This window comes from Pan paniscus, chromosome 1 (assembly GCF_029289425.2).
Source record: "Pan paniscus chromosome 1, NHGRI_mPanPan1-v2.0_pri, whole genome shotgun sequence".
Taxonomy (NCBI): Eukaryota; Metazoa; Chordata; class Mammalia; order Primates; family Hominidae; genus Pan; species Pan paniscus.
Window position 1 is genome coordinate 67,985,147 of NC_073249.2, and position 14,794 is coordinate 67,999,940.

At 41.8% G+C, this 14,794-nt stretch overlaps 1 protein-coding gene across 3 annotated transcripts in view; it reads right to left on the reverse strand.

Moving 5' to 3' along the window:
* CACNA1E (calcium voltage-gated channel subunit alpha1 E) overlaps positions 1–14,794 on the reverse strand; it is a 498,274-nt gene that overhangs the window by 32,094 nt on the left and 451,386 nt on the right. For all 3 annotated transcript variants that reach the window (XM_057301979.2, XM_063603599.1, XM_063603598.1), the window contains 5 exons: positions 12,140–12,223; positions 11,266–11,391; positions 8,188–8,253; positions 3,421–3,512; positions 2,574–2,739 (listed from right to left, as the gene is read on the reverse strand). In XM_057301979.2, coding sequence (XP_057157962.1) covers positions 2,574–2,739; positions 3,421–3,512; positions 8,188–8,253; positions 11,266–11,391; positions 12,140–12,223 — 534 coding nt within the window. The remainder of the gene's footprint in view (positions 1–2,573; positions 2,740–3,420; positions 3,513–8,187; positions 8,254–11,265; positions 11,392–12,139; positions 12,224–14,794) is intronic.

Sequence of the window (14,794 nt, forward strand, 5' to 3'; positions counted from 1 at the left end):
TCTCTATTGTGGACCCCCAGGCCAAGTGGCCAGGTGCACAGACGTGCCAGATATGCAGACAGGGTGTACAGGATAAGGAGACAGTGTGGAGGAAGGACATGGTTGGAGTCTTTCTACAATACAGAGACTGCTGGTCATACCTAACAGCCAGACTCTTCTCTTCCTTCTTTTCTCCTGCTGCCTAGAGTAGAGATGGATGGCTGGAGGTCTAGGTGTCTTCTCTTCCATGAGGATGAGGGACACACCATAGAGGTGATGGAGCAGAAAGCAGGAGTAGGTCTGGGGCCCCAACACCCCTTTGGAGCCACCATAACCAGACTGCCTGCCTTCCTCCAGACTTCACTGATGTGGAAGGGAAATCAGCATCCCTCCTGGTTAAGCCACTGTTATCTGGAGATTTCTGTCTCATGCAGGCGAACCTAATCCCAACATGGGCCTGTCTGTCTTTCCGCCTCTGAGGTTGGAGCCACAGTGAATTTGTTCAACTACTACCTGGGCTATAAAGGGTTTTCCATGTATCCAGACATTTCTTTTGTACACTTTTCAGGGTACCTATTATTAATGCCAATGAAAACTATTAGCACTGTTACTGCTTTTCATTTGAACAGTCATTAAGAGTGTAGCGTGTGCAGTCACACCTATTACTTGTTGTTACGCTTGCTCCAACTCTTTGTGAGGCAGGTTTAATTACCATCACCCTTCAAGGACAGAATTGCTTTGGATTCACATTTTTGTTCTTAGCTTCCAGCACAAGGCCTCGGGCACATCGTAGAGGCATCAGTAAATCTCTGTAGAGTGGCTGGTTTGAGTTGAGAAGCTGTGTGACTTGTCCAAGGTCACAAAGTCAGTCTCATATAGATCTGAAAGCAGATCATCTCGTACTGAATATAGCCTCATTAAAAATAACAGTAATGTGAATTATGCAGCACCCTCTGTCTCAAAATTCCAAAAGTACCTTTAAGGTCTCTAATTAATTTCCAGTTATATCTTTGGTTTCTTTTAAATATTTATTATGAAACACTTAAACCATATAAGATAAAAGTAAGATGTCCACATGCGCTTCTATCTGCTCCATTTCACCCTAGCAGTGAGCACTGATTCCTGGAAGCTGTGAGCTGGTTTCACCCCTTGACTACTGGTGACTGAGGGATGGGCCTTGCTGAGAGTGAACCTCACAATGGCCACTCAATAAAAATGTGCTGAAGATGTGAATAAATGGAAAACTCCCATCAATAGCATTATTCTAAATTTCAGGGGGTTTTTTCTTTATACATTATACTTCCATATTTGTAAATAAGATACTGTTGTATATTCTTTTCTTTTTATTGAAAAACCTTTCATATACATAAGAAGGAAGTATATTAAAACACATGGATCAGTTCATTGTGTATAAAATGTTCCTATTATTAAGTCATTTTTTTTCTCCCATTTTATAGATGCTATAAAAGGGAAAGTGTCTTGGCCAAGGCTAGCAGAGGAACAAAGCCAAGACTACTGCGTGGGCTGCCCACATCTCCCATTAGCTCCCTCCCTGCCACACTGACCTACAGGCAACACTTAATGGTCTTTCTGTAGCCCACCCCCCTCACTGGAGAGCTGGACATGTGGGAAGTTTCAGTCCCCTTGGGATCACTTGCAAGGTAGCAATGCCTGGACATAAAACAATTAATTCACTTTTTGAAGCATGGCCATGAAATTGACCACTTTTCAGTGGCATCACTGTCTTAGTTTTAGGTTTTTGTACAGCCAGTGGCATTAGCAGTGTAGTTGAGCTGAGGAATTTCAGAGTGACCAGAAACACTAAACTGGCCCTTTTATTATTCTATTTATCACTGCTTGTCTGATATGCAGGGTGGAAGTTTCTGGAAGTGGGTGTGCTGAGTCATGCTTTCTCCAAAAGAGACTTCAGAGGCACATAGGGCTTCCCACCACTTTATAGGTGGGTATGCTCCACATATACTACTCAATATTTACCAACACCCAAAGCAATCAAGCAATCTCATTCTTTCTCATCTATCAGCTGGTCAATTATCATCAAATGTAATAACATTACAAGCCAAGAGAGAACCACATTTATTCCATTATCATCATTCTACTCTTATCAATGCCATAACCTTGCATTTTCAAGGTACCTTTTCTCAAGCAGTTCAAAAATCTCCCAAAGCGAAGATATCCATAGACCTACTTATAAGATAAAATACCTGAGGTATGATGACAAAGGATTACTCTGAGTGTCCATAGATTCGATATGAAGCGCAATGCACTTAAATATGCTCACCTTCCCTTTTCACAACAATCTCCCTAGAAGCAACAAAGACTTTTCTCAATCATTGAAAGTCACCCATCCAGGAGTCTGACAGGCACTCTAATCTCCAAGAGTTCTCCAGAGGATGATCTAGTTCTTAACCTGGGTGTGGACGTGAGTGTGAGTGTGTGCATGGTGGGGGTGTGGAGAGAGGAGGGGAGGGAAGCACAAACATACACTGAAGCAAACATCTCCGGTCTATGTATCAGAGGGTTAGGGGTAGGATGGGATGGGCCACATAGCAAGGCAAGAGCACAATGTTGCTCACCAAGAAGGAGCAGAAGAAGATGAAGGAGACAAAGTACACGTAGGCCAGATCGGTGCCGCAGCGTTCGTTCTCGTTCTGCCCTGATGGTGCGGTGGTGTCAGGCTCACAGCCCTTCTCCCCAAGGCATGACAGCATAATCTCCTGCCAGGCTTCACCTGTGGCACTCCTGAGCCCAAGAGACATTTTGGTTAGCAGGAGCAGCTCTGCAGATCCTATCACATTCTTGGTCCTCTTTCCCAATTTCCCCATCCTCGCTCTTGTCTGGGCCCAACAGGCTCCCATTTTACCCAGTTGACCCCTTCTAGTGCTTTCCATGCAGAGATAAAGAGTCCCACTGAGGTCTGTTTTGGGTTCTGCTACCCCATCCACTGCGTCTCCATCTTTTATGGGGTCTCTGCTACTAGTCATGGGATTCTCTAAGACCCAGCATAAACCTGGCTATCCAAGGTTTCAGCCCTTAAGTGGAATTTGGTCTGCAAACACTGTCCTGACATTCCCCCATCCCAAACCCTTGCAGGCCATGTTGAAGTTAAAATTTGCAAATTAACTGCTGAGCCAAAGACATTGATGAAATTTTCTCCCACCCAAGTATTTAGCAGACCCAACCCTGCTTAGCTTCCAAGATCAGACAAGATCAGGCACATTCATGGTGGTATGGCTGTAGACAAGACAAAACTTTCTAATGTTATAGGGGCAGTTTGGCAAAGACATTGCCTGTTCCCCTTTCTACTGACAGGAGCAAAGGAAGTGGAATAAAGATACAAAGGGAAATGGGAGGAAGAGGCAGACAAACTCTCTCTCCCTCCATCAGGAGAACCCCAGCTATGACAGTTACGCATCCAGGTACCTGAAGAGTAGCATTAGGGACCCAAAGAAACTCCGGAAGTTGTTGTGCCGGTTGATGTGACTCTCCTCGTCTAATTTTATGTTTCCAAATACCTTGAGGAGCGAAACAACAGAAAACAATGAGCATTACCAAGCTGTGTGATGTGTCCAGCACATGAGGGTTGGCAAAGCCACTTGCATGGCTCTTCCCGATGACCTACCCCTGAAGCAGACAACTCAGACCCAGAGAGCTGCTGGATACTGTGCTTTTGGGCTGATATGCAAGAATAATTATCCTCCACTGCTCTAGTGCAGCAAAGGGGACCCATACAGCAAGGTCCGAGCATAACGTAGAACGCAAGCTCTTTTGAAGTCATTCTGCCTGTACATAGTTCCTCCTACACCTAATCTGGTCTTTTATTTCCATGGTACCTGTCACCATGGTACTCAAGCGTCTGTCAAAGACATTATCTCACAGCAGGAGTGCACAGAAGGAGCTACCCCTCTCTTCCTGTCTCAGGTAGTCATGATGGGAGCATTCAGATTTGCAAGAAGACATCATTTATGGCTTGGGCAGATGCCACCCTGCAATTTACAAGCAGATCAGGTTAGAGAGTGGCATCTCTATCTTCCTTAGATATGTTTCTATCCATTGAGTCACATCTTAGAAGGTCTGTATGTCATTAATGTAGAATCTATGAGATTGAACACACATATATCCACATGCATATATTTATATATGTCCACATGTATCATCCAACAGACCCAAATCCCATCCAAAAGGAAACATTTATGCAGGAGCTAAAATGAAGTCCAGGCCAATAGGATGGAGAAAGTCGGGCCAACTGGGCACTTTGAAAAGGAAAACAGAAAATGGCTTTGGGCAGATTCTGGGTGACAGAATGAGATTTGCTGATCTGCTGCTGGCTACTGAGCTTAGAATGTAATCACTGTGAACATTCAAAAGAGGGAACACTCAGAGATCTTTATCCACAGAGACTGAGTAATGATGAACTCCCAGACACAGCACTGCCTGGAGCCAAGGTCAACCCCTCCACTCTTCAGATGAAAAGGAGGCTTTCACATGCACCCTCCTTCCCCAACCACATTTTGGGTATCAGGACCTATTCTCACAAGTCAATGTTGAGACAATCGAGGACTTACTGGGTTACTTTTCCAGTCATTTGAGACAATTTTCAGCCTGCATTGAACATGCTTCAGTTTATCCAATGTATGCTAAATGGAACACATTTTCCCCCTCACAGTTTTTAGAATGTGCAATTGAGGAACAATCTCTGCCCCCAGCTATTTTGCTCAAGTAACTCCCACTGACACCTGCTCTGGGAATTTGTTCTCAATGCTGTTTTTCAAAACCCAAATACTACTTGTCTCTCAGGGAGAATGGAGGTGGCAAGTGAGGCAGCAGCAGAGAAGAATGGAAAGAGAAGAAGAAGCTAGAGGGCCCCAAAGAGACAAATAGTAGCATTTAAAAAATCCCACCCAAGCAGTCAAATCTAATTAACTCTGGATACCCCAGGAGGGCACTGACATTTATCCTTGCCCTGTTCACATTTCCTGCCCTCTTCTTCCCTCTTGGTTTGGAATTCATGATTTATCCCTGATTCACCACAGACATACAACTTACAGTGTCTTTTTTCCCTATGACACTTCTGGAGGTATCATGAGTTGAATTCATTATGATTTTCTCAAACACCTCATCCAATCACAAACTAACTGCAGAGCACACTGCGATTTTGCACAAAGTATGTGTGTAATAGTCCAAGAAACCAAAACTATTTTGAATCTAAGATAATTTAAGTCAAGCCGGGCATGGTGGCTCACACCTGTAATCCCAGCACTTTGTGGGGCTGAGGTGAGAGGACTGCTTGAGCCCAGGAGTTCAAGACAAGCCTGGGCAACACAGTGAGACCTCATCTTTACAAAAAAAAAAAAAAAAAAAAACCAAAAAGCAGAACAAAACAAACATAATTTAAGTCAAAAACACATATTTATTGTGAAGATGTTCTTAAATTTTTTGTACTTTTTTTTTTTCAACTTTTCACTTAGTCCTTGTCACTAACTTAAACCTCCATCAACAGGGTATGGAAGAGAAAGAATGGATGCTGAGACCTCATAGAAAAATCTCATGAGAGTATAGATTTAAATCCATTTCAGTTGGGATTACAGAACTTTAGAACTAGAAGAGACTTGTGAAGGTCTCTAACCAACACCTCCACTGTACTGGTGAGGGAGTTAAGGTGCAGAGAGATACAGTGACTTCACCAAGTTCACACAGTTGTTCAGTGAAGGAGCTGAGGCTGACAATCCCACTTCCTGACACCACGTAGCCACAGGGCTCTTTCTCATCCCCAGCAAGTTACTCCTCCTTTCTAACTTCCGATTCTTCTGCAAAGGTCCCTTTTTCCAAGGCGCCTTTGAAAGTTTGGAATAATAATGGTTTTTCTCATAGACATACCTTGTTGCTATTAATATTTTTCCAAAAGCTTGTCTCTGCCCTTGCGTTTATTTGTACAGATCCCTCAGTTTTGTTGTGACTATATTAGAAACAGTCTCTCTAGCAACAAGCTCAGGTGTCTGCTTTGTGCTTGGTGCTGTGTCTCTGTCATAGACCAGGATGGGGATGGCCAGCTCAAAGCAAGTCATAGCAGAAATGTCATTCATATCTCTGTGGAATGGACATAGTGCTAATATCCTTTGGAAAGAAATCTGAGGGGAATAAGATGTTAGACCGTACAGTTATTGTGAAGACTACAATTTCATAATTGAACAACTTCTACCTCCAACTAGAGGGTAAAAATAAATACTTGTGTCTGCTTGTCTGGTGGGATGAGACACAGTATAGAGTTATGAACATGGGCTAGGGAGCAGACGGAGCTGATTTTACAACTCACCTCTTTCACTTACTGTCTGAGAACTTGAGCATGTTATAAGTTACTTAACTATGCTAAGCATCAATGGAGACAATGAAACTCACCTATAAACGTTTTCACATTACTCAGAAACATTAGTCATATGTCTTGTCTGGACATGCTCGCTCTCTCTTCCTTTCACTCCCTCCCTTTCTCCCCCCTCACTCTCTCTCTATGCATACATTTAGTACAGCGTCTTGTACACCAAGGAATTTAAATAATGATAAACAGCATTATCACCATTATCAGAATCAACAATATTCATACCAGATCAGTACTGGAGATGGTGTTATTCTAGTTTATTTTGTTTGAAGATGAAAAGGGGTAAGAACTATTTTGAGCATAGGCAAAAAGAACTTAATGATAACCAGACGAAAAGAATTATAATGTTTCCAACATAAATAAGATATAAATGTTTGAGGTGATGGATAAAGCAATTACCCTGATTTGATCATTACACATTGTATACGAGCATCAAAATATCACATGTACCCCAAAAATATCTACAATTATACATCAATAAAAAATAAATTTTGAAAAAATAATTTAAATCAAGCTTTCATTTGGCTCTTCAAGAATATTTTAATTCCAGAATCAAATATATTGGAGTTAGACAGGACTTCATGAACGCTACAAAGCCAATATGAAACTTCAGCAGGAATTCTATTTCCAACACTGCCAACATGATCATTAAATTCCTACTGAAATATCCTCAGTGAAGGAGAACTCACTACTTCTCAACCAAGTCTTACACATTTTGACACTTGACATTCTACTGTATTTTTAGAGAACAAAATTCTCCAGTAATAGAGTTAAAGAATGAAACCAAGAAGTACAGGCAAGAGAGAAGAGTGAAAGGAAGAGACATTTCAGAAAGGCTCCGGAAAAGGCTGCAGACACAGCAAGGCTGGGACACTCCAGCAGCAGCTCCAGGTGGCAACACAGTTGGGAAGGCAGCCGGCAGGCCCAAGGCAGCCAGACTGCCTGACTGCAGGAGGCTGTCACATAGCCGAAGTTCTATGCTGGGATCTAGTCACAATATCTCCAAGTCAGAAAGTTAGCCCTCTGGAGACAAGCAGAAAGCCTGTGTCTCCAACCAGATAGGTTCATGGGATGTGCTGCTGGTTATTTACAGTAGGAATTCACCCACCAAGAACAACCATCATCTTTGAAAGATCCTTTGGCTTCTTCTGCTTAGTAGGCCTCTGGCTACCTGCATAAATACCTGGGGTGGGAAAACAAGGGAACTGTCCAGGAAGTTGCATGGCCTAATTAGCTGGAATGTGGCCCTTGAGTCTCCCTGGGAATGAACGGGCTGCCAGGAACTCCATGAGTTGTTCACAGTAATGTATCTTAGGGCATAAATCTCAGCCAGTCAAGACTGTGTAAGTATAAGACTCTGTAAGACAGCCATGACTATATGTGGTGATTTGGTGTCACCATTTACAGGAAGAACTAACATCTGACCTTCTTTTAGGCCAAGTCAAAATACCAGAGATCCTGAGAAATAGACTCTTAGTCTCCTGGGGGATCTTTCTGGCTAAGAACAATGGTGTCATCTTTGCTTTAGTTCTATGGCTGTCACCACAGAAGCCCAGCTGCTTATGAATTAGCACCATGATCTGACAACCTGAGATGAAGCCCCTGTACCAGACTACCCTGAATACTTAGGCAAGCTAAAATGGGGAGCCACTGCACATGTGAAATTCCCAAGGTCACACTGTGACAAGACCTCAGGGGAGCACCCTTAGGCAAGAAGGGATTCAAAGCATCTTCAAGTCTTGCATGCTTAGGTTGCTAAGCCAGAGATTATCTGGGTAACAGCTGTCCCCCACCAGGCCCTTGATTTACCAGCTCACCTGCATCCCAATGATGGCATAAATGAAGAAAAGCATGGCAATTAAAAGGCAGACATAAGGGAGGGCCTGGAAGGAAAGCAGAGATAAGACGTTAATCAAAGAAAAGCAGCACCCAAGCTCAACAACCTGCAGTCACCGGCAGTACAGGATCTTGCCTGGAGGCTAATGCAAACACAGACTGGGACTCCCTCTTCCCTGGGGTTGTTCTGTTTTGAGGTGCAGTACTTTCTCAGGCATCCTTGTCCTCTGACAGATAGGTAAACAGTTGGCCAAAGGGAGGCTTAAAATTTACCTCTATCAGGAAGATTCACTCACCCATAAATATAGCCCATATCTAGAAGGAAAGCTGGGAAAACTTCCTGGGCTTGGGGTTCATCCCACTTGCCATGCAGAAAATTAATAACCTAGCAATTGTGATGCAAATTAAATATGAAGCACCTAGCTTTGGCTTCCAAATCCCTGTATTACCCCCTCCCACTCCCATACCCAAAGTGGCACCCATAATGAAGAATCTGGAATCAAAATGAAATGACTGGGGTCTCACTTGTTTGTAAGTTCCTAGAAAGGTCATTCATTTTCTGATGAAATGTCATTTCCCAGTGTTTAAGCCTCCTGACGTTTTATTATGTTTCATGCAAAAGCATGGTAAGTTAGCCACCAAAAAACTCTGCCATGAAGCCATGTGGCACAAAATTCCATACTGTGCATGCTTATTGCCACTTTGGGATAACATTTCAGTTTTAGAGGTGAGGGTCAAGGCAAGGAGATGTGAGGCAGGGAACTGGCCTTGGTGCTGGAGGAGGATGCAGACATAGGACAGTTTGGATTTGGGGCCAGAGTGGGACACTGTAATTTTGCGTTGATCTCAGCGCTGCCAGAGAAGTCCCTCTTCTTTACCATCCACTAAGCTCCCTGGCAGACAGTGCTACGAGGAGTCTCCACCCTGTCTTGATTGTGCACACCATGAATCCCAGGAGATCAATTGAGGCTTTCAGACTGCATGAGCAGGGCAGAGCTTTTCAACAGCACTAACAAAATGAAGAGCCCTATGAGACTATTTACAACTTGAAGAGAGGCTAAAATTAAAATGCAACTGAAAGTGGGTGGGAGAATTCCCTCTCCAATGAAGTGTTGATTCCTAGGCTCTGTGATGGGGGTTGACTACACTTTAATGGGCAATGTGGACCTCCGCTACAGAAAGCCAGAAGGAAGGACAGGGTTTCTTGTGCCTGCAGTGCTGCTACCTTTCATCTTTACCTTCTGCCCTTATTCTACTGTCTCCACTCTAGTCCCTAGTTTATCTCTCCCTACTCCCAATGTAGGGAGAAAAGCAAAGATTCATTCTGTTTTCCTTTCTTGTCATGTTTATACATTCTAACACAAAATAAGGGAAAAGAGGGAAGAACTCTAGAGTAGGGGTCAGAGGTAGAAAACTGGATGCTGTTTAGGGGAGGGTGGGGGAGGTATAGGCAATGGCGATGCTGTTTATATCATGTGGCTCTCTGCTTTCTATTTGCAGAGGTAGCCTTTGTTAATCTGACTTTTAAAAATCAAACTTCTATACTGTGTCACAGAACTGTTCTGAAAAGGAAACATCTATCTATAACACAGTGTCACCTGGAGGCAAATTCACCTGTCTTCCCTGTTCTCTGTAGTATTTGCTGGAATAAGCCAACCATTTGGCCATCAATTTTTGACAATATTTTCTTTGCCCTCAATAGTATATGGTTTCTCAGAGACTTGGTGATTGTGATAATATGACAGGATGACACATATTTCTTAAAAGACTAACCACTGAAGTTTGTTGGGCAATCCTCTAAAAAAAAAAAGGTTTTAAAAGCATCTTGTGTTTCCAATTCTAAATCCAAAATCACCTGAGACTCAGAAAATTCTCACTAAGGTTTTAGATTTATCCTCCATATATAACTTTAGAAAAATAGTTTTCATTGAAGTGAGGCCTCGTGGGAGTCATTACGCCAAACACTTGCTCTGGATATGATAAAAAATGTCAAGGTCGCTCCTAGGAGCCAGAACATCCTTAAAATTGATCTCACATCTCAAAATCCCAGGTCCTCGATGAAGAAGTAAATCAGTAATGATGGATGTGGGGAGAAATCCTTTTCCAAGTGATGAGAAACCATGAATTCACTGGCTTGCCTTCTTTAGCTTAATTTTTAATTAAACTATAAATAATTAAAATAAGAAAGTCAATTTGGTGAATTCATAATTTCTCATCTTTGAATCACTTAATTCCATCAAATTTATTTTTAAACACATTCACTGAAAAACTCGTTTTAGTAAGAACAGGCATTTGAACAACATTTAGGCCCCCCAAAGCTTAAAAACAACTAATTTATGATATTTGCTAGAGTCCAAAGATATTTCAGTATGTTTAAGAAACTTTTACTCAAAGTCTGGGTCTCAGCTGTCAATTTTTTACTTATATTTATCATATGTACACCTCTGTACAGCTCCACGAGACTGTGCAGCAGAAACACATCATATTAACCTGCCCAGATGTCCCGATTTATTTGTAGGACGCAGAGGTGGCCATTAGTATACCCTGTGTTCAGTGGCTCAGGAAATAAACACTGATGAAGACAAAGGTGGGGCTAAGTATGAATCATCTCTCTATGAAACACAACTCAATGAGTCCTTTGAAAAACTTTCATGTGAAATAAAAACACCCAAAGTTCCTGAAAATGCAGAGGACATCTGACTACAGATGGCTGGCTCTTTACATGGATGGGGTTACTCAGGACTGTCTGGAATCTCTATGGATGAAGCACATCTTATAAAATGTGTCCCCTGCCTCAGCAGACAGAGAGGATGCCTGAGTCACAAAGTCAAGGTGTTTTTCTAAAATAAGATTCTATCCAGTAGACATAAGCTGATCCCAGTCAAGCCAAGCTGTGCTGTAACTAAGAATTGCAGTATTTACTGAATGCTTCTAACAAACACCCGTTCTACTAGCTTCAGCTTCCCAGAGGTGAAGGGACTTGGGTAATGATGCCAGTGTTGCCTGGCTGTACTGTCTGATATGACAACCCTCAGAGAGGATTTGCTGGTACCTCTTACCTTAAAGGACTGCACAAAGGTCCACAGCAAAATGCGTATGGTATAGCCCTGACGCAGGAGCTTTATGAGGCGGGCAGCTCGGAAGAGCTTCAGAAAGCTCATATTGAAGCCACTGGTGTTCACCAGCTGGTGGACCAAAAGGAAACATATAATTAGGAACATTATGGTGATTTAGAAAAATCTAAGCACTAGTATTTGTGTATTTATCCCTCATTCCAATAAATGGGACACAGTCTCTGTCTTTGTTAACCCCAATTCCAGCTGATGGGCTGGCCAGTGAGGCCCATCTCCTAAGCCTTCCCATGCCTGCTCTCTATCCCCAGGTAGAAGGGTAAAGGATGTACTGGAGAAGGGTACCCTGCACACAAAACCAGCCTCCCTAGTCTTCTACTGAGTGGCCTGAAGTCTGCACTTAGATGCCAAAAAGAGCAGATCTAGGAACCCCTCTAGCACACGCTGGCCCTCTAATATTCAAAGAGAGTTACCCTGAGCTCTCCAAGTCATCTTTAGAAGGAACAAGTTTATGGAAAAAATACAGGTCTGTGAACTTTGAGGGCAAAGATACTGTGCCTCCTTTGAGAATCTAGTGCAACGCTATGCATGCTAGCTCTCTTCTGACACCGTCTATTCCACCTACCCCATTAGAGGTCTGCTGCCTGAGTCAGGCAAATCAACAAAGCCTTCCCGGAGATCCAGTGCCACTCCCAAGTTTGCATTCCCTGGCTGATGCCGAGCAGCAAGGGAGTAAATTTCCAACACTTAGAGGGGTACGCATTTGCTTTGGTGGGTTAAAAATGGACTGAATATACAGAGGAGTTTTAAAAATGCTACTCCAGGACCAAGCTTACAGACATGGATCTTATAAGCCATTCACCTTGCTGTCTGTCAGGATAATTTCTGTGATACTGCCAATCACGGTGATGAAGTCAAAGATATTCCAGGTGTCTCGGAAATAGTTCTGCCAAATGAATTCAGTCATAGGAACATCAGAAAAGGAAAGAAAAAAAAAGGAGAAAAGACATCTTTCATTATATAACTTTGTTTGTCCCTTGGAAATAAAACTTGTCAATTCATGCATAAGTTCACTCTTACTTTGGCTTCAGTTTCCCATTTCTAACCAGAGATGCCATTTCTCCTTTACTGATCTGGAAATTTCTCATTTGGAAAGCAGTTCTATCACTATTTGAAGACTTTATTTTTGAAACTGTCACCAAAAGCTCGTATGTAAAAAAATGTTTTTTTCAATTTTTATTTTTAACAAATATTTATGTATTTAAAAACCTCTATGGAGGCATGATTGAAAAATAAAAAGCTATCCATATTTAATGGATATATCTTGATGGGTTTGGGGAAACGTTTGTACCTGTGAAACCATTGCCATGGTCATACAGCTATAACTTTTAAATTATCTCTATTGCATCAAGTGCCCTATAAAATACAGTCTGACTTTCAACTATCAACAAAAGTCACACAAGTCATAAGTGACTGAAGGTTACAGATGTGCCAAAAATCTCCTTCTAACTCCATTGAGCCTTTTCAAACCAACTACTGATTGGTAATAGGATAAATAGACTTCATCTTTCCACTCTTTCTCTGCTGTTACATCTTTTGAGGAGATGTAACTAAGTACAAGGAAGCAGTAATACAATGAGTGGGCTGAAGGAGATATAAAGAGCCTGGAAAATCCACCAACCAGATAACACTCCATTTAACAGGAGAGGGTGGACTATGCATCCATCTCCTAGGCTCAGATGAACACAGACCTTAGACTATGTTCCTTTAAAAACAAACAAAAAGGACACTTGAATCTCAAAAACAATTCACTTGCTTGCCCCTGGGACATTTAAAGGGCAGTCTGTAACACAGAAAACAGAGATTTAAATCAACAGAATAAAGAAATTCAGAGGAGACAGAGAAAGTACAAAGAGGAGAAAATTTCAAACACCTGTAATTGATATCCTCAGCAAGATCACAGGACAATGGATTATTTTATTCTATCCTTGGAATAAAACACAAGAGACTCTCAGAGCACTGCAGAAGTATACTCCATCCCAGCCTCACAACTAGCATCATTGAATTCCTACATGAGCCAGACACTAGTCCAGGCCTTTGGCATTCTTTCAACTCATTTATTCTTCTCATGGATCCTAGAGGCAGGGAGTGAAAAATATCCCATGTTCATAGAGTCCTGAATGGAAGAGTTGGCAAGAGGAGTTGGGGGAAAATACCCAATAAAGAAAGAAAAGGAATGTGGAGAGAGAGAAGTTACATTTAATGAACACCCACTCAGAAGGTTATGAACATCACTTAATTGGATACATACAACAAAGTAGCTAAGGCCATAAGGTAGCTACTGTTATCTTCATTTTATGTATGAGAAAATGAGGCTGAAAGAGGCCTTATTACAAAGCCACATGTACCTGTGGGGCATATGGACAGACTGAATCACACAGTTTCATAAATTCACTTTCCATTAGAATATTTAGTCTATCAGTGGTGGAGCTAAATTAAGTCTCTGAATTCCTCAATTCTCAGGGCTCTCCTATTGTCCAACCTGGGGTGAACTTCCTAATTCTTGGTTTTAATTCTTTCTAAACCTTGGTGCATGGATCTAGGTCTCAGAGGACCAGAAGCTCTGGATTCCAGTTAACAATGCTTTACAATACAGAATAGCATGCTGTGGTATAGACTAGAACACTGGTATATGGTATAGAATAGTACAGTGCAGTGTAGACTAGATTATTGTGAGCTTTGAAGTCAGATAGAACAGGGTCTGAATCCTGGCCCTACCTCTTACTAATCTTAGCCAAAGTATTCAACCTTTCTGAGCTCCAGCTCATCCATAAAAAGGAGAAAATAAGAATGCTTATTTAATATATTGTTATGGAGAGAAAAGCAATATGTAAAGCATTTGGTACTTAATAGCCAACCAATTTTTGTTACATCTTTCCCTCTTTTTCTTTTTCCCTTCCCTTTTTATTCCCATTTTGCCTTGCAATTCTATTGCCTTTCACTGTGTAATCTTTAAGAAGCTATACAATTTTTCTGAACTTCAATTTCCTCATTTAAAATAACAACAACAATAATGGCAATTATGATAGTGACATCTGCCATGCCTATTTCAGAGTCACTGAGAAGATCTAACGAAATAGTATATATTACAATATTCTGAAAGCTTAGAGTGCCTTAACAATGTAAAGACTTATCAGAATTAGTGGTACCTTTTACAGAGTGAAAATCCCCCTAGACCTTGAATGAAAACATGGGGGTAGGGTGGGAAGGAGGCAGGCTTCAAGGGCCGAATCTAGTTAAGGCTGTGAGTATATATTCAGCACTCACCATAATTAGACACATAATGGGACTTAAGTCACAGACAATGTCAATACCACATACAAGTAATCAACATGCATAGAAAAAATTTCCCTGTTGTGGTGCTTGCGTCTCACTCTCTCTCAGCTCCCCCTGCTCAGGGCTAGACTGTATTATAAAGGCATCTTTGTTGGTAGTAGTTTCTTTTACTTTTTTATTT